The sequence below is a fragment of the Chelmon rostratus genome, chromosome 16 (assembly GCF_017976325.1).
Source record: "Chelmon rostratus isolate fCheRos1 chromosome 16, fCheRos1.pri, whole genome shotgun sequence".
In the NCBI taxonomy this organism is placed as follows: domain Eukaryota; kingdom Metazoa; phylum Chordata; class Actinopteri; order Chaetodontiformes; family Chaetodontidae; genus Chelmon; species Chelmon rostratus.
In genome coordinates this window covers 15,246,375-15,266,193 of record NC_055673.1, presented here as the reverse complement: position 1 = coordinate 15,266,193, position 19,819 = coordinate 15,246,375, and the positions used below count along the sequence as shown (strand labels likewise).

Here is a 19,819-nt window from a genome sequence, read left to right as displayed (position 1 = left end):
TTTAAACCTTTTTTCATGGAAATTGTGGTTTTAAACCTCCTCTTTGGAAGATATACAAAGACCACAAAGTGATGCATACTTTCAGCGTTTTTATTACACTTCTTTTATTTTTTACAAAAGGATGACATGATGTCCCACAACAAGGTGTTTTCCCGCGTCCCTTTGGGTTGCTGTATTAATTTGCATTGCACAAACGCTCCGTTCAGTCCGTTCAGTCCTCTCAGATAGTTGCCCATCTTAAGCAAGTGGATGCGCAGAGAGAAATCAGCATTCAGTATAAAAAACAACACAGAAAGAAGGGCAGAGATTTTGTTTTTTCGTTCTTTCTCTCTTTTTTGGTGTTAATTTATCATGAGTCTATTTATTTGAAACAGACTGGGCCAATGTCCAAACCAAACTCCTGTTCAGCTCCACCAATGTCCAAAGGTGCAATGTCGAGGATGGGCAGGCGAGATGGTTTATTTGTTCTGTACTCGATCACTGTCTTGCTCCACTCACCGGTGTGTCTCTGCAGGTGTGAGGAAAGAAAAGGAGACCTCATTTTAGAATAGTGGCAAAATAATACATATTGCACAGCTGTAAGACAAGGAAGAGGAATGAAACCGAAGCAATGAAGGTAACAGTAAAGACCAAAGAAAAGAACTGGAGAAGCTACTCACAGTGCAGCCATCCTCCAGCACAGAGAAGGTGAAGCGGCTGTTGCCCTCGGCCCTCAGCTCCACATCGTTGGAGCCCTGGAGCACCACAGCCTTCTTCAGGTTGCCGCTCTCACCATCCATGTAGGCAACGCTGTTCTTGCAGTGGTAGGTGATGTTCTGGCTAGCCTGGTTGGACAGCAGGCGCATGAAGGCCAGCTGGGTGGCCATGCTCTGGGGGCTGAGGGTCTCATCATTGTAGGTAAACTGCATTGAGGAAAGAATGACAGTCAACCTTTCCAATACAGAAAATGTAACATCTATTATATTTGTAATTTTCTGGTCTTGTGTGCTTGTAAAATAAAACATTTCTCCTCTTTGTAGACGCTCACCTCAGTACCACCATTGATGGTCTCTCCGAACCAGACGTGCTTCTTGTTCTCGGTGCTTCTGTACCAGTTCTTCTGGGCAATGCTCTCAGGGTGGGCATAGATGCAGGTCTCGCGGGTGGTGAAGTCGCAGAAGACCTTGATGGCATCATTGATGCAGCCCTGGTTGGGGTCAATCCAGTAGAATCCTACAGGGTGACAAAAAGAGAGTCAAACTGATGGAAAGAGAGTACTTGACTCTTACTGTTTATGGACTCTAAAAGGGTATCTAAACCTGACTAAATGTAGGGGTACATTTACCCGATGGGTCTATCAGATTAAATTGACCTTACCGCTGGTCCACTCAGGGTGGCTGAGCCTGATGTCACGGCAGGTGCGGGCAGGGTTCTTCCTGGATCCCTCAGGGGTGAGCAAGTTCTCGATCTGGGTGTTGAGGGACTTGATGGTGGCATCGACCTCGTAGTCCTTGGCTCTCAGAGCAGGCTGATCAGCTCTGTACTCATCATATCCAGAAACATCATATCCGCCACCAGAGGGGCCGGGAGGTCCGGGCAGACCGGGAGGTCCAGGGGGACCCTGATACAGATAAGAGAATGGATTGATATGTTGCTCACAGTTGGAACATTTGCGGAGGACCCTTTGATGTACAATGGAGGTAAACTGTCTGGTTTACAAAATGACAAAATCTTTATGGTAGATGAAGACAAAATAGACGTGCTTACAGCAGGTCCAACGTATCCAGGGGGTCCACGAGCACCAGGAGAACCGATGGTACCATGGCTACCAGCTCTGCCATCCTTACCAGCGGGTCCATGGGGTCCAGAAGGTCCCTGAAGAGGAGAGCATCACATGACAGTCACACATTTCCTTTTTGGAAATCCTGCATCACATTTGACTGCAAATCACAGAATCTCCTGCATTTGGTGCTTTAGTGATCATGAACAGAACAAAATACAACAGAGAAAATTCTGAAAGTTATAAATGTACTGTCACTTTTAGAGGTGTTACCTGAACTCTGAATGTGGTTCATCATGTTATATCACGTACAGATCATCATATCACAACAATCCTAGCCATATTCCTCTGCTGTGGTATCTATATTTCTGCTAATTACTCAGTTGTGTCTGTGCTGGATTCGTGACATGGTGCCTCTGTGAATACAGGTGGAACAAGACAACTACTGGTGTATTGTTGGTCTTTAGGGTTCCACTCACTCTGGGTCCAGCAGGTCCAGAAGGTCCAGCAGGTCCAGTGTCACCGGAGGGTCCCTGAGGAGAGAGAACATGCATCATTGTATGACATTGTAATGATTAATAACACCTTATGTGCATGCAGTGTTTTTATCACCATGTATCAGGGACATATCAGCACATGTGGCTATACGTTTCCATATTTCATGTGGATTATGATGGTCTGCCATCACTTACAGAAGGTCCGGGCATTCCCTGGAGACCAGCATGTCCACGCAGACCCTTCATGCCTCTCTCTCCCTTCTCTCCAGCACCTCCCTTCTCACCACGGGGTCCAGCAGGTCCCTATAACACACAGACAGAAACATCATGTTGCAAGAATAGAAAACAAATTGTTGTGAAGACATGAAACCTTTATGCACTGTGGATTTGGAACATTGGTGTACTTTTAGGTGCTATTTCTATGATTATATGGGTTTATTGTACTTACAGGGGCACCTCTAGCTCCAGCGGGGCCAACAGCTCCAGCGGGACCTCCTGGGCCCTAGACACAAGGAAAGACAAGAAGAGGATGAGTGATGCAACAGGTGGATTGTACCCTGCAAATGCTACTTGGAAAGGGTAATTCAGTGATGAAAATAATCTGTCTTTTGATGAGTTACTGTCAATACTTACAGCCTCTCCACGGTTGCCCTGTCTGCCAGCAGCTCCAGTGGGTCCAGCAGGTCCGGGTGCACCAGCAAGTCCCATGGCGCCAGGGGATCCAGGCTCACCACGGTCTCCCTAAAGAATGGTGGAAAAGAGCAGATGCAGGTCAGAGCACAGCATATGTGTATGTATGCTGTATACAAATATACTTTAGGTGTATAAAAGAGCACTACCTTGAATCCAGCAGCACCAGGACGACCAGGAGGTCCATCGTTACCAGGGCTACCCTATAGGTGGCAAAGAATACTACAGTTTAGTCCAGGCGAGCTGTTTTTGTGTTTACTCTAAGTAAACTCTCTGCACACTTGACCACAGGTCACTATTAGCAGGTCATCGCAGTGCTTGTAACTGGCCAGTTCAATCCTTACCTCACGTCCAGCCTCTCCCTGAGGTCCGGTCATACCAGGCAGGCCAATGTTGCCAGCGGGACCACGGGCTCCAGGGGCACCAGAAGGTCCAACTCTACCAGCCTCTCCCTGTGATTGGGCGCAGAGAAACTCACTGAGTCAAATACAGTCAAAGGCTTCATACTGAATGTGATACAAAGCATCTCTGACCCATCTTTTTTTAAACATTTCACAGTTGTGTGTTGACTGTTTGAACTGGTAGAGGCAAAGTTTTGAATGATAAAAAAAAAAGTTCTGAGTTGGTCCGACAGTAGTTTGTACTTACCACAGCACCAGGACCACCAGGTGAACCACGATCTCCTCTAGCACCAGGCAGACCAACGAATCCCTGAAGTCCAAGAGGACCACTGGTTCCAGTAGCACCAGGAGAACCCTAAACATGCACAGGCCACATGTCAATTCATTGAGCATGGATCATACTGATTTAATCTTATATCTTATATCTATTTATCCAACTGTTGCAGTTTTCAAAGTTCCAGTGTGCCATAGTCTCATAATTTTGACTGAAAAAAAGAGTTATAACTTACGGCGGGGCCAGACTCTCCAGAGGGTCCCTTCTCTCCAGATGGACCGGCAGGTCCAACCATACCCTGCTCTCCAGGAGGACCAGCGGGACCAGAATCACCACGGAGTCCACGAGGGCCATCTTTTCCACTGGGGCCAGCGGGGCCAGGGGGTCCAACAATACCCTAGAGTAAGAGGAAGGGCGTGGATTAGTGATTGTAAATGTGTGTGTGTGCATGTGTGCACTTGTGTGTGTCCAACACTTATATGAGGAACAGTATTAAAAAAAGTTGCATATTTAATCGAGTGAATTCAGTATGGGTTTGTGTGTGTGTGTGTGTTTACTAATGATTGTAAATATAAAATCAATACTCACAGCGGGACCACTACCTCCAACTCTGCCAGCAGCACCAGGGAAACCAGTCAGACCCTGACATCAGAAACACACAAAAGATCAGGGTATTTTCTGGCCATTGAGCACAGATGAAGGCTAAAGGGAGATTTATTAGTTTGTGGCTCAAGCTGCAGGAAAAAGCATCTTCTTGGTGCTTGTTGTGGAAAACTGTTGCTAACAAAATAGGATAACAAAAAGCCATTTCTGATTCATTTGGCTCGTGACATTTTATCTTAATTTCGAGCCACTACATGCTCTATTAGCTTTAACTTGGTTAGAAAGGGCTGAAGGGAGTGTGTGTGTGTGTGTGTGTGGCAGGTACATGTTTGTGCAACAGTGATTAAATCTGCGTTCATGTGTGCTCTCATGTTTTAATTTATTCAAGTGCTTACAGAAGTGGAATCAGGAGGAATTATTGTTCATGTTTGAATACTCACATGAGGACCAGTGTCTCCACGGGCACCAGTAGGTCCAGCAGCACCAGCAGCACCCTAGATAAACAGATGAAGAAATCAGACGCCATTCCATATTACTCATCTGATTTTGTACAGGACAATCCTACTTCTTAATAGTTTTGTAACATAATCTGAATGCAAAGCTAGTACAATCTGAAATCTGTCTCATATTTGATATCAAACATTCTGCTTCTCCTTAAATAACATGCTTAGTCAGGTGCATCAGACCAGTCAGATTAGAATCGTGATGCATTTATGTGTGTCTGGTGCAAATGGTACTAACAGGAGGTCCAGACTGTCCAGCGGGTCCAGCAGGGCCAGCGGGGCCAACTTCTCCCTTTCCTCCAGCAGGTCCGCGCTCTCCTCTTTGTCCAGGCTGACCGTCAGCACCCTGTAGGGAGTGAGAGCAATAACCTGAGTCAATATCTGGGCAGCTGTGTATGTGCGTGTTCATATTTGTTTGTTGATTTGTGTAATAATGACATGCGGCTGCTCGAACAGGGTTTGTGTTTATTGAACTGCACAGTGATTGGCTGCAGGCTTACAGGGGGTCCAGCGAATCCAGAAGATCCAGCAGGTCCAACCTCTCCACGCTCTCCCTGTGGGCATCAAGCAGTCAGTCAGACAGACTGTTTATGCTGTCTTAGAAAGGACAGTCTACATCTGATATTTATGTCAGTGGACCCTTTAGGGTGAATGCTGTAAAACAGGTGATATCTGTTATAGTGACGGAAGTCAGCCCCAACTACTTACAGAGGGTCCACGAGGTCCAGCGGGTCCAGCAGGTCCGAAGGCACCAGTCTCACCCTGGAGGAGATAACAGCAAGTGTTTCATTAGCTTAGCATTGTTGCATCCATCCATAAATTTACAAACACATGAGAAATATTTTGGCAGCATCTGCTTTATTTTAAATATCCTATTCTGTGGATATACTAATACCAGTAGAAACAAATAAAGTTTTGCTGTTTGATTATTCAAGTTATTGTTTGGTTATCAGCTAATAAATATGGAAACTTGATCAGCTGAGAGGTAGTTGGCTGTTTTTTCTTTTACAATGCCACAAAATGCAAATGCACTGTCAGTTTCTTTTGCTGTATTTATTGAGTCAATACCAACGCTATCTTACATCATGTCATAGTGGTGCTGTAATATAATTAAGTAGCCATCAGGTGGCAGTGTTGAGGTTCTGGCTTCAGACACAATGCTCCAGTGGGGGTAACTGCAATTTTCTCCTATAGAGGAGTGGGCTGTCCAGGGATATGGAGTCAGATGGTCAGCCAAGAGAGAATTTCTGACAGTGATTTGATCTCAGCAACATGTCGTTATGAGTTTCTACTGTAGGTCACTGGTACAAGTCTGTCAGCCATCTTGAATAATGTTGCAGGCAGCCATTTTTTTAGGTTGTAACAAGGTCCATAACATTAATTAAGCTGTGTTACAGTGTACATCCTAAACAACTTTATTCTAATGCTTTATGTCATTATATGTTGTGTGTTAAATATTATCCATACATTAGCGACTTACCTTATCACCATTGGCTCCAGTGGGTCCAGGAGGTCCAGCGGGTCCGGGAAGACCCTAGAAAGAGGAGAGGACACTAAGACAGAGGATCTGGCTGCCACACTCACACTAATGGAGTGAATTACTACAACTTTTGTATAAAGTGTCTCAAGAAGAATTAGAGGGTCTAACTTACACGGGCGCCATCTCTGCCATGATTACCATCAGGTCCTTTGTGTCCAGGCTCTCCCTACAGGTGAGAGGAAGATGGTGTAAGACAGGGAACGAGAGCGAATGAATACATTCTCATAGACAAACCTAAGTTATTTTTAGGGATAAAACCCTGTTTTGTTCGCAGGTAGAAGATTTTGGAACTTACCTTCTCTCCCTTGGGTCCAGGGGTACCAGCAGCTCCACGCTCACCAGGCATGCCACCAGGTCCCTGGTGTCCAGGGCCACCAGCAGCTCCAGCAATACCGGGCTCTCCCTGGAAACAGACACGGCAAAGTATGGTTTGTATTTAACACACATACCTCTATAAATACATGATTTCATATATGACCTGGCACTGACATGTTCTGCTTATACAGAATCATTCTTGTCGCCACGGCATCATCTCACCTTGCCACCATCGGGTCCGGGGGCTCCAGCGGGTCCACGGGCTCCCATTGGTCCCTGAGGTCCAGAAGCTCCAGCAGCACCAGGGTTACCACGCTCTCCCTGAGGGAACACACAGAGGGAGTCAGTGTCTTGGCTAATGTTTACGATGTGCATGTATGTTCTATTGCATACGTGCCAATGCAACCTGCCCCAATGTGAAGGTTTCTATCTGAAGAATTTGTTCTAACTGTTTGATTGGTATTTAACTAACACTGAAAATTCTGCCAGGCTACTCGAAAATAATGAATCCTGCTTCATTTGATGCAAATAGACCCAGAATGAAGGCATGGACAGGTGAATGTACCTTTCCACCAGCAGGTCCAGCAAGTCCCTGGTCTCCTGGGATACCCTGTAGGGACACGGATGATGGGTTAGAGATGTTCTGCTTTTTCTACGATATCTTTGGTTTGAATGTACAACATGGGAGAAGCTCAGTGGGTGTTTGTGTGTTACTTACTCTGTCTCCGGGCTTGCCAGCCTCTCCAGCAGCTCCAGCGGGGCCAGGCAGACCCTGCAAATATCAAGCCGCAACATCAGGACCAGTGGACTCAACAGGGCCATTTATTTAGACACTGCTGTCTAAAATGTACACCTGACATACAGGAAATATATCAAATGTACTACAAAATCTACAAGAAATCACAACATTAGCCTCAGGGCTGTAAAAGGATGTACTGAATTACTGAGAGTAGAGTACAGAGTAGAGAACGGTGAAGTTTCCCTCAGTAAATTTACTCAAAATTATTTATATAGCATCAGATGAAGGATCCAAACCTGGAAGCCAGGAGCTCCAGAAGGTCCCTGCTCTCCCTTCTCACCAGCACCGCCCTACAGGGAGAAAGAGACAAGATCAGGGTTTTGTTGTATGTATTTATTAGAAAAAGGGGAAGCTGCCATTAAAAGAGGGAGATACGAGTGCTGTGTGTAGGTGTACTTACAGCAACTCCAGCAGGACCAGTGGCACCATTGTTGCCCTCAGGTCCAGGGGGTCCCTATACACAGACAGGAGCATAATGACACTTTAGAACAACTGACTGACAAATAATATGGCTAAAATATTCAAATGTTTTGTCAGTGTGCTACAGTGGAATGTGTAGGAAACACTTGCTGGGTATTTTTTTTTACTTACTCTCAGTCCAGTGGGGCCAGTAGCTCCCTTATCTCCAGGCTTGCCAGGCTCGCCCTGAAGGATATCAAAAGCAGTTTAAACACAGGTTATGATAAACTAAAGGATATACGTTCACCCCCCAGTCTTGGCTTTATTCCTACTTACAGAAGGTCCCTTGGGTCCGGGGAAGCCAATGTTTCCTGGCTGGCCTCTAGGTCCAGTTGGGCCGGGAGGTCCAGTGCGGCCGTCTTGTCCAGCAGGACCCTGGAGGATGGCACAGGGAGTATATGTTAAGTCATGTTAATGGCAGTCATTAGAGCAAATATGGTAATGAACAGTGCAGACTGAGAGCAATATGAATGTCCCAATCCTGAAGTAAAATTTGTAAAATTCAGATTTACTCACAGCAGGTCCCTCCTTTCCTGGGGGTCCAGAGCTTCCAGGGCTTCCTGGGAGACCCTGTGGAAAATAAACATTAGTCAGTCATGGGGATGTATCTATTGTCAGTAATTTGTACTGTTTCAGCTCAACCCTTAAGGGTATCTACCTTTCATCAAAATCTTGGGTATATTTGTCGACAAATTCAACAGCCTTGTACCAAAAAACCATTACGACATTACTTGCCAAAGCTGTTCTGCTCAGTTAATCTAATTTGCTGCAGGTCTATTCTGCCTTTAAGATGTCTGATTTGCTAGACTCATAGAAGTCACACAGACATCAGATCCCTCTGCCACTGTTCAAAAACACTCACCCTGAGACCAGCTGGGCCAGGCTCACCAGCACGGCCAGCATCTCCAGGGGGTCCACGAGGTCCACCTGCACCGCTGGCACCACGGGCACCGGGCATACCCTACAGAAGGAGACAAAGAGGGCCAAGAGAAATGAGGAGGAAGCTTCGCCTCATCACTGAGTGTTGAGAGTATTTTGAAGTAGAAGAAAGCATTGTTTTTGGTTGGCTTTAGTCGGTGGAATGAGATTTGCTCACTTACAATTGGGCCAGTTCTTCCCTCAGAGCCAGGCATACCGCGGCTGCCAGGAGCACCCTACAGGAGACACACAGACGTTAGCAGGCGATCCATGTACGTAACCTCTGGATCTGTTTTGGTGCAACACAACACATCCGGTACTCACTCTAGCTCCACGGTTGCCAGCAGGTCCGGTAGCACCGATCTCACCAGTGGGTCCTCTCTTGCCCTCCTCACCCTGAGGTCCGGGGGGTCCCTGAGGTCCTGAGTTACCCTGAGGAAGGGATTAGAGCAATTGAAGGGCACCAGTCATAAACAGTGTATGCAGAGGTCTTCGGATTCAGTTTGGTGGAATTTTAAACTAAAGAACAGGATTGGAATATGTACTTACAGGCTCTCCTTTGGGGCCACCGTCTCCCTTAACACCCTGAGCACCAGGATCTCCCTAAAACAGATACAGATGAACAGACGCAATTCATGAAAAGATCAATCATCAAATGCACAATTATTTGATAGTGTTTCTGTGTTTGCTTGAGGGTGTATGTGTTGTGTGTATATCTGCATGCTTCCAAGTGTATGCATGTTTTTTTGTGGATGTTTGTGTGTGTTTGTTGTGTACTTACAGAAAGGCCTCTCTGTCCAGCAGCACCCTGAGGGCCCTGGGGTCCAGGTCCTCCTCTTGGTCCAGGGAAACCAGGAGCTCCAGCAACACCAGGTGTGCCCTAAATAACAGCCACAAGGGACAGGTGAGCATCACGCCAAAGTTGAAATGGTGTCTTTATTTAATTTAGTCCCAGTGTCTGGGTGTTTACTTTTATCACTGCATACTAATATAATATAATATAACATAACGTAATGTAACATAAAATAATATAATAATAGAAAAAGTAAAAACTGCATCCTGCTATCAGTAAGACTGGATTATTTATGTGTTGTGTGTGCAGCACGGCATTGGTATAACTGTTGTAACCTGACCCTAAATGACCTTTGACCTATGTATGCTCTAATAGTACAACTTGAATACTTACAGCGGCTCCCTTGGCTCCATTCAGACCATTAGCACCAGGGTTACCCTAAAGGGAAAGAATAAGAAATTAGGGAATCCAAAGCTCTATAATGTGGAATATGAGATAATAATGCGAAACCTAATGACAATGTAGCTGCTCTTTAAAGTGACTTCAGCAATCAGTTAAGGGACAAATGTATGAATAATGAAGGCACTTCTTCCAAAAACATGGCAACCATCTTTATAACTCAGCAGAAATGTCAACATTGGTATTTAATGGAGTTTTGGAATTGATTGATCTAGTCTAGAAGGACACTTCAATTAAGGACTCAAACTAAAACTAAGTCTTCGTAATTTTTTCAGGACAGGTCACAAGTAAAAGGAAGGTGACCTGGGAGCCTCAGCGGAAACGTCTCTGTATACTTACAGGGGGACCAACGGGGCCAACAACGCCATTGGGACCAGGCTCTCCTCTTGCTCCCTGAGCTCCACTTGGGCCAGGAGCTCCAGCAGCTCCAATCTCTCCCTGTCAAAGGCAAAAATATATCCATAATCAAATAATTGCATTAAATTAGAAATCAGTTCATTAGTACCTGCAGGCTGATAATATTATGATGAAAGTGTGAGGAGGGGTCAGCATATATTTAAGAGATCAGTTAGTGGTTTAAATCTTCAATTTTAATCATAATAATATGAACTATTCCCCTGGAGATATTATACAACAAGATGTTTATACTATATGTTAATGAGAATTGTCCACTTTTGTGACCCTGATCATGACCCTCTCTGGGGGTATATGTTCCCAAAGAACAGGAAATGCCACAGGAAGTGATGTCGCGCTCACCTTGGGGCCGGGGCCACCGGGGAAACCTGGGGGACCAGCAGCACCGAGGGGACCCTGGGTAGAGGAACAGCAGACATGACATCAGGATACGTGTAATGCAAGGCCACATTAAGTTTAAAATGCTTTGAATCTACATTTAGTGATAATGGGTAACATAATACTCATCATTATTTCATGGAGATAGGGTTTGAAGGGCCAATACTCACAGCAGGGCCGGCGGGTCCAACATTGCCATCAGCACCACGAGCACCAGCAGGGCCAGCAGGGCCAGCACGACCTCTCTCACCAGGCAGACCACGAGATCCCTAAAGGGAAGGAGAGCGTCTTTACTGTGATCACGCAATGGCAAATGAAGACGAGTAATCCTGTGAGGCATCATGGTGAATGGCAACAAAAGGTGAGGAAGGTTTTGTGCATAAGTGGTGAATCTTGGACAAAAACTTACAGCCAGTCCGGGACTTCCAGCAGCTCCATGGGCACCAGGCTCACCCTATGGGAGAGACAGGAGAGGGCGATTAGGCATCTAGAGTGAAGTCACTCGAGGTCAAAGGCTGCCAGGTCAAATAGATCAATTTAATTGTGAGTATGGGAAAAATTCGTACACTATCTAACTCATCAAGAGCAGAGTGAGGACTGAAATCAAGTGCATACCCATGATTGCTTATCAGTGGGCTGACATAAACATTAAAATAGGACTAAGAGAAACTGGGCTCCGACATGAAGTAAAATAATCAGTCGGAACACTTGTTGCTGCAGTCATGACAAGGTGCCCTTCTTACCTTGAGGCCAGCGGCACCAGGCTCTCCCTTGCGTCCATCCAGACCAGTGTAACCCTGAAACACAGAAAGAAAGATGCTGATCGTGACCTACTATTGGTACTAAAACGTGCTGCTCCAAAACAAGCAGAAAAAAGAGGAGATAGGAGACAAAGTGAAGTGACCAGGATCCATATGTTCATATATCAGACTATCAAAGGGATTGATAAACACGAGACATGCTTGTTTGACCTACATTAAGAATTTATACAAGACAAGACATTTGGCTCTGCTTTATATGGAAGACACTTTTCAATACCTAATAGCCATGAAGTGACCTCACAGGCGAGAAGTTCTCATGCAAAAACTGGACTAAAATTGTTCCTTCTTATTTCTAGTTTGCAAGAAGCTGGGTCCATAATCACACACTGCATTTTACACAGCACAGGTGGAGCCATTTTTTCCTGTTTTTGGAGCACTTTCGGCTGCTTGCTGCAAGCCAGTGCGATTCAGGCAATTACCACGCAGGTAAAGTTCAGGTCGAGTCGAGGAAAAGATCAACACTCACTCTGTGTCCCTTCATTCCTGGAAGTCCAGGGGTTCCGGGGAATCCACGAGCTCCCTGCAACACACAACAAAGAAGATATTACTGAGACAAAGTCCATGTTTACTCTTCAGATGTCTGCTTGTATCTGTTTGTGTTTCATTCTGCTTGTTTCGGAGAAAATGTCTTACCTGTGGGCCGGGGGCACCTCTGTCTCCGGGCTTACCGGGTCTGCCATTGTTACCCTGTGAGTCAGCAACATTTGACATTTTAGCTGCAAGGAACTCCACAACTCCACAAATCTATTACAACACAGCTGAGAAAAAAAGTATATTTTTTGCAAAAGCTCTTGTAGAAACACAAATGTATACGTACGTCCTCTCCAGCTTTGCCAGGAGGTCCAGGGGGGCCACGAGCACCAACGGGGCCCTGGGGAAAGAAAACCAAGATGACAAATGCTTTTAAGATGAGTCTCACAAGGGAGTGACAACAAAGCAGTTCTGTCATCATATGATAATTTGAAGAACAGTGAATATTTTGGAGGATAATCTTACAGTCTGTCCAGGCTCTCCAGGCTCACCAGGGTGTCCGGTGTGTCCCTGAGCTCCCTGTCGAATGAGGAGAGGCATAGCGATAAGTCATCATATAGTCAACATAGCATTGTTGCATTTTCAGGTTATGGGTGTGAGGTTTAATCAGATCACCCCATGGTTTGAATTTGCAGTGGCCTGTCCTGTGTGAACTTACAGGGGGTCCGGGAGGTCCGGGAGGGCCTCTAGCACCCATCATGCCCTGAAAAGAAGAAATAAGTTAATTAGTCGCATCATTCAACAGTAAATTAATCTACACCAGTGCACTTTGTCAAGGTGTGAGATATAAGAGCCCCACCACAGACAAGGAAAGCATGTAAAGACACGCACACAAAACTAACCGACAGCTCTGGTGTGTCATGGCCTTAGTGTGTATTCATGTGTGTGTGTGTGTGTGGCAGACAGAGAGGGGCTCACCATAGGTCCAGGACCGGGATCAGGAGCTTTTACACCATCGTACTGAGCAGCAAAGTTCTGAAGAAAAACAAACCCCCCCACACATTAATTAGTCATAATGACACACTTCTAATAATACATCAGGACTACTGGACGAGCATTGATCCAGTCCAGACAAATGGCAGCGGCCACTGTTCCCAGCCTGTGTTGTCAGCATGACACAGTGATCAGCCATGAAAAGTGCTTCGGCTGTTGCCTGTTTGTGCCGATGAACTGATTTACCATAAAATGCAAGTGAGCATCCTCCTGTTTTTAGAATTTGAAAACTTCAAAGACGTTTAATTATCAATAGTAGCCTTCCTCTAATATTCGTGTGTTATCTGGACAAAAGGTCAAAGTTCACAGGGTTATGACATCGTTAATGAGACTCAGTACTTTATTGTCATGTGAACATAGGTGACAGGAATTTGGTTTGGCGAGCTCTAACAAAACACAGTTTGTTAGTATGAAACAGTAGCGGGGCTACTATGAACACGGCCAGCCTCATGCTGCACAGAATCACGTCCTGCAGCCCTGAACAGGCCAAATGTGGGTCCATCCATACATCAAACTGACCTATTTAATGCTTTTTTCTGCATAGTGTGCATCATGAGAAACACTGGATGTCAAATCACAGCTATGATCAAAGTTTTTTGGACCGCTTTTTGAGATAAACACTGCGAGGCCAAGTGGCGTATTTTGCGAGTATAAACAGTGGACTTACTCCTCCAAGTCCAGGGGGACCAGGGGGGCCAGGGGGGCCAGGGATTCCGGGTTTACCATCTTTTCCATTTGGGCCCTGAGGACCCTGTAAAACACAGATGATACAGTGAGTAAACGCTGTTACTGGATGAACAGCTGCTTTCTTGTAATTATTCTGTTTCATGAATGAGCGGAAATATGAATACACACATAACTAGATAAAGATTTAGCACTGTTGTAGCAAATTGTGTTATTATAAGACACGATGAGCAGACTGATGAGCACAGAAGTAAAAAAGTGCTACTAAAAATCTACTTGCAATAAAATAACTGTGGTCAGTATTTGAAATAGTACGTATTCACATCACCATTACTGTGAGGCCTATGGGTAATGTAAACAAAGGGGTGTGGCCTCCTGAGGTTAGAAGGTCAAATGACGTCGACAAACACAGTGCCGTAGACACATAAAAGTGCAAAATCTATCACATCAAATGCTTTAAATGACATGTCTGGTAACAGCTGTCTGATCAAAGGCAGCAGAGTTTCACGTAAGCTTACCCTGTCACCTCGAGGTCCTTTGTCTCCTCTGGGACCCTGCAGCGGAAAAAATCACTCAGTCAGACCAAAACACAGAGCAGATGGCTGCTTTCGCAACATGCCAGCTCCAAACTATTCCTCTAGCAGAGCATGCCATCGAAACTACACTAAATGCAGCTAAAAAGAAATAAACAGCCAGATTGGAAGTGTATTCAAACCATCTGGTGTATGTTAATATCAATAAAATGTGTAAGTAAACAGACTTGACCTTACAGTTAGAGGACAAGCGAGTAAAAACACATTTCACTGATTAGACTAGACTGCTTTATGCTGATATGCCACACTGTAGGTGCTAAATGACACATAAGAATAGTATGTGCTCACATTGACTCTTCCCTAAATAGAAAAGAAGATAAATAAATGTAAGATTTATTTACTCAGTCTTTTCAGAGTCTCTCGGGTCATTTAACGTGTAGGCTATATCAAACAGTCAGCTTCCTTATCTTTAACGTAAGTGTGATGATGACTGGCCATTGTATAAAAAACAAAAAAAAACAACATGCAAAATAGCATGTGATAATGTCACAAAGGTGGATAAAGCATGCTCATGCAGACACAGGAATTAAAATAAAAACGCATGATAGCAATGTGCACGTGATGTAAAAGAGCAATATGTGCACAGAGATGCTAAAAGACACAACGTGACAAAGCATCTCGAACCAGACTCAACAACCTCTGAGCAGTAAGAGCATATAAGTCTGTGGAGCCGATAGAGTTCTGAGATGTTAGCAGAACCAGACGGTGCGTACTGCACCTTTGAAACATTAAAATGCTGCTGATGATGCTGCAAACACCATGCTGACAGGTGTTTAATGTCAGGAATCTGCAATGAGCAGAATGATTCGAGCAAACTCTCATCAGGTCACTGTCTTTACATTAGAGGGCCCTCAGTCTTACACTGATTGATAACAATTATTTCCTGTTTTAAGTTTTATCTGAGCTGAAGAGCTCAATATTTCTTAACTGGTCTGAGATCAGCTTTCATAAAATGGCTTCCTAAATCAAGGAGTGGAAGAAGACTCCAAACTGACCCGAGGCCAGCTGTTAGGGGCAAACCTCCCTCTGCCCCTCTCTGCTGCCCTCAGAAAGGATCCTTTGTACCAGGCCCCCTGGGTGCCTCCAAGCTGCGGTTTAGGCTTTCATTGACACAAACTTTAGCCAATAGGACCCTCATCTAGTCATGGACAGGAAGGGAGAAAACTGCAAGAAATAACTTGGTCCAGGGGTAGAAATTCCTAAATGAAATGCTCTGCCATCGTTGAGATTGCTCAAGTGCTCAAGACCAACCAAGAGGTCTGGAATAATTTGCAGCGTTTGGAAGAGAAAGAGGCAAAGTAACAAGGTAAAGCTGTCTTTAAGAAATGTTACTTTCGTGGTTTCATGCATGTGTACTAACCGAGTCTGTAGCGTTGGGAGAGATGAGGAGGAGGAAGAGGGAGAAAAGGAGGGTGGGGAGAGAAGAGGGAATACTCTGTTAGAACATGATGAGCATTTTTAGAGCAAAACAACCTGAAAAAGAAACAATGTCATTTCCATCCATCGATATCCTTTCTAACTGTATGAACCTCTTCCTGCAGGCCAGAGTCGTATTATCTTTGCATGAAAGCAAAGTCTATAAAGGTGTTCACACTGGAAGAGGTAGCTACACTATGCAGAATCAAGACTGAATGCTTTCATGTTGGAAATTCAAATGCACAATAACAATGTTTAAGTCTAATAATGTTCAAAGAAAACTGCAACAACAAATAGAAAGCTGTGGCATAAACAATGTGTCAGAGTTTGGGACTGTCAGACCATAACTACACTATCACCTATAGCTCAATATATTGAACTAATGCATTTGTATGCCTACAGCAATGAACCCTCACGCATTATTTATGCCCTAACAGTCTGCTTGCTTTAGCACAAGTCTCAGCCCATGTCTGAAAGTGTAGCCGAGGGCCATCTCTGCATGGTGAGCGTCTTCAAACTGTCTCACTCTGTGGCGAACGTGAATTTCAGCGTTCATTAGCATTCCATATGAGGCGGATTGAGCTGCTAACAGGCCTGAGCAGGTAGGTTAAGCCTTTGGGACAGTCCTAAGAACTACAGCATTTGAACTGGGAAATTTAAGACTTGTGCTGTCGTTACCTGATTTCTGCTACAATATTATTAAAGGAAGCATTTTCCAATTATGTCTTTAAAAGGGGTGAATTTTAGCCTAGTCAAATCAAATTCAAGCATCCAAAATTGCTAAAAATATTTTGGATTTTGACTATCTGATGACTGCATCCTTCATTCGTGGCTGATATTTGTACCTCTCATCCACACTATGTTGCAGGCGGACATCAGCTGCCCTTTCTGAATCAGGACCAGCTGGTCATGTGGCACAGCTAGGACCTCCTCATGAACTCTGAAGCCTCATTCCAATCTAGACCACAAGGTGGCGCACATTCAAGGTGATGTGAGACTATTTATCTCACAATTTAATGTACTATGATAGCAAAAAAAAGTTGTCAAGATGCTTCAATGCATATCTTGTATGTTAACCTATAAATGGTTTAGTGACTTAAATAATGATCATTCATGCAGTAAGCTGTAACTGTAAAGAAAGTAATGCACAAAGCTATTAATTTAACAGACCTTTTGTAAGATGCAAGCATTTAGTCTCTTTTCTGCTTGAGCTTTGGTAAATAGATCAGCCTCTCCTCAAAGAGGAGAAAATCTAATTGGTGCCAAGTAGATGTTTGCACCCATGGCCACCAGGGGGAGACATTGCTGTTTCCTACAATGAAGCTTCATCTCCTGGACATCTGGATGGAACAATATGTACAACGCCCCACAAAGTTTTTCATCCTATGTCTGAAAGCAAATTCACGTTTAGCCTATTTTAATAGCTCCACATGCATTAAAAGTTTTGAAAAGACACTAGGGAGGCTACTTTAGAGGTCACTTTCAAAGCGAGAAAAGTTTTTTTTTCAGGAGTGCAACTTCTCCTTCTCGGAAACTAATCAAATCATTATAATTGTATCCTTGGAAAAAAAAGGTGAAGAATCCTCTGCATGAGCTGAATCCGTTGACTTTTATTCAGCAGTGCTTTGCGCTGTCTTCAGGTTGACCTTGATGTAAGTCCCAAACAAAAGCCAAGCGCAAGATCCTCAAGCAGTGGGACCCGAAAAAAATATCCATCACAGACAAAGAGCAGACAAGTAAACTTACATTGACATGATGCTAGGTATGAAGTTACTGCAAGCAGCAACAGAATCCGGGTATCCACAAAGCTGAGCATGTCTAAACAGACATGCAGACTCCTTGTGCTGCTGAGCCCTTGTTTTTAAACCACCTTTAGGCAGGCATACAGTTGTGGTGACACGAGTAACTCCAAACTTAGCAGAAACCTGCTGCCGTGATGCTAGAATAATAAAGTTCTATCAGGCCTATTTATACGGCAGGAGGGTCCCTGGTCTGCGTGTCAAAAGTCAGCCCACCGGCCAATGGGAGAAGAGAAACCCAATCTGACTCCCATCCCTCTCCAGCTCAGACTCAGTCATGTGGTGCTGCATCTCCCAGCCTCCTCTCCACCAGCAACCGTTTGGCAAAGCTCTGGCGATGATGACGAGTGCAACGTTTTAATTAGATCCATTCTTTTTGAGGACGTGGACAGCGTCGAGGTTTAAAAGGGAGAAGAAGGCCTACGTTTTTTCCCTCTCTTACGGGCTGCAGTGGCTCCGGAGTGTCAGCACTGAGACACGGGCGCCGGGCATTCAACCGCGCGCGCGGGTTTTGGGTTGTGCGTAAAATGTGCGCGTTTTGGGGGCTCGTCAGGGGGCATTAGTTGGCACCGAGAGAGCCCGAGTCTTTGCCATTTTCTTTGGATTTTATGAGGAAAAATAGCCTTTAGTCTAGATTTTAGAATTATCCATTGAATCGTGTGTGAACTATGGAATTTATGCGGAGTTGACTTTTAGTTTGCCGTTTTTTACGCACGGATTTCTTTTGAAAACCTTCACAGCCTTGTTCTTCTGCTGGCTTTGGAAGGCATTTCAGTGAAAATAAATACTATTTTGCTCAGTGTGTAGCTAACACCAACATCTCTCATGCAGCCAAGCAGATTTTCCATTTCTTTCCACACAAGTGTTAAACACAAGCATTTCCTAAACAATTAAATTAAAACGTGTTTCTGTTCATACATCTGGAAGTTCATGTAACACCTCTAAACTCTTTAGATTGTATCTTTACTCAGCAAAATCAGTGGAATGTTGTGATTCACATAATCTGCAGCCTCAGACTGACAAAAGACAGGTGTGAAGGGGAGACTCTGGTTTCAGCCTCTCTCTCTCCCTTTCTCTCTCTCTCTCTCTCTCTCTCTCTCTCTCTCTCTCTTTCTCTCTGAGCAGCTCTTACCTGCCCACATGACCAGACATGTCATCTACTCTACTGCCACTCCAACAACACTCAGCGTGGCCCTGGAATTGGCTCATCACAAACCTACTGTCAATTCCAGCGAGTAACGCACTCAGCATGGACATATTCCTAACATAAGGCATATGCAGTGATGCACTCAGTGTTTGAACGGTTGCATGGATTTACACGATCTACTGACCACTAAAACAAATGTAGAAGTTTTATAAAGTAAAACTGAGTGTTGGCAGGAGGAGTGCAATGTTCTTATGGGCACCTGACTATTGTTTCCTTTAAATGGGAGAAGTTTGCACGCTATCGTGGAATAAATCCCCCCTAATCTTATTCTGCACCTCATGAAGGAGACTTGTAGCACCATATATTCTATAAGGAACCTTTCATTGCGGCTTAAATGACTTGTTACCTTTTCCATTCAGGCATTTTATTAAGACGGATTTACATCAATAACAGTAAATATGCAAAGGAGTGGAAACAAAAGGATCCTCCTCAGTGAGCATGGATGGACACTTTACTGGGCTTTTAAATGTGATGCAGATGATGATGATAAAAAGCTTGCCTCTGGATGATGTTATCAGTTTTTATGTATTCCAAAGATCTGGTTAGCAACATAGCAGAAGTGCATGTAATATTATTTAAGCCAATAAAAGAGTGTAGAGATAATGTATGATGCTATATCCTTGTTCTATCACAGTTTTCTGATTTATCTCAGCTAACTGCACGGCTCTTCTTTGCCTGCTGCCCACGGACAGTCCTGTTCCCTCTCCTCCCCCTCTGTGCCAGAAAAAGAGTAACTCTTGGACACTCCAGAGAGCTTCACCTCAACTCTTTCCTGAGTCAAACCACAGAGATAGAAAGACAGAGAAAAAAAAGAAAAGAAAGAGGAGGGGCGAGTGAGATGAAATGTGTTTTAAAGATGGCAGGGCTCCCGCTGCACAGTTACATTCTCATGTTTATGGAGGAGATGAAGCCTTGAAGTAGCTGCAGAGACCAGACGGGCGGCGTAGGAAATCAAAGATGGCCGCGAAGCTCC

General features: G+C 44.5%; 1 protein-coding gene across 1 annotated transcript; it reads right to left on the bottom strand.

The window, feature by feature from the left end:
* Window positions 1–76: 76 nt before the first annotated feature.
* Window positions 77–17,800, bottom strand: col1a2 (collagen, type I, alpha 2). Its single transcript, XM_041954967.1, has 50 exons — window positions 17,587–17,800; window positions 15,785–15,789; window positions 14,350–14,385; window positions 13,815–13,898; window positions 13,073–13,129; window positions 12,813–12,857; window positions 12,620–12,673; window positions 12,441–12,494; window positions 12,257–12,310; window positions 12,090–12,143; window positions 11,546–11,599; window positions 11,212–11,256; window positions 10,973–11,071; window positions 10,767–10,820; window positions 10,350–10,448; window positions 9,945–9,989; window positions 9,540–9,638; window positions 9,308–9,361; window positions 9,083–9,190; window positions 8,941–8,994; window positions 8,703–8,801; window positions 8,357–8,410; window positions 8,117–8,215; window positions 7,973–8,026; window positions 7,782–7,835; window positions 7,618–7,671; window positions 7,301–7,354; window positions 7,148–7,192; window positions 6,805–6,903; window positions 6,563–6,670; window positions 6,380–6,433; window positions 6,208–6,261; window positions 5,436–5,489; window positions 5,228–5,281; window positions 4,966–5,073; window positions 4,665–4,718; window positions 4,210–4,263; window positions 3,857–4,018; window positions 3,595–3,702; window positions 3,291–3,398; window positions 3,096–3,149; window positions 2,890–2,997; window positions 2,705–2,758; window positions 2,452–2,559; window positions 2,239–2,292; window positions 1,747–1,854; window positions 1,357–1,600; window positions 1,028–1,212; window positions 660–902; window positions 77–508 (listed from the first exon to the last, which is right to left on the bottom strand). Exons 1-50 carry the CDS (start codon window positions 17,654–17,656, stop codon window positions 362–364), a joined length of 4,059 nt encoding a protein of 1,352 aa, XP_041810901.1. The 5' UTR covers window positions 17,657–17,800; the 3' UTR covers window positions 77–361.
* Window positions 17,801–19,819: the final 2,019 nt, after the last annotated feature.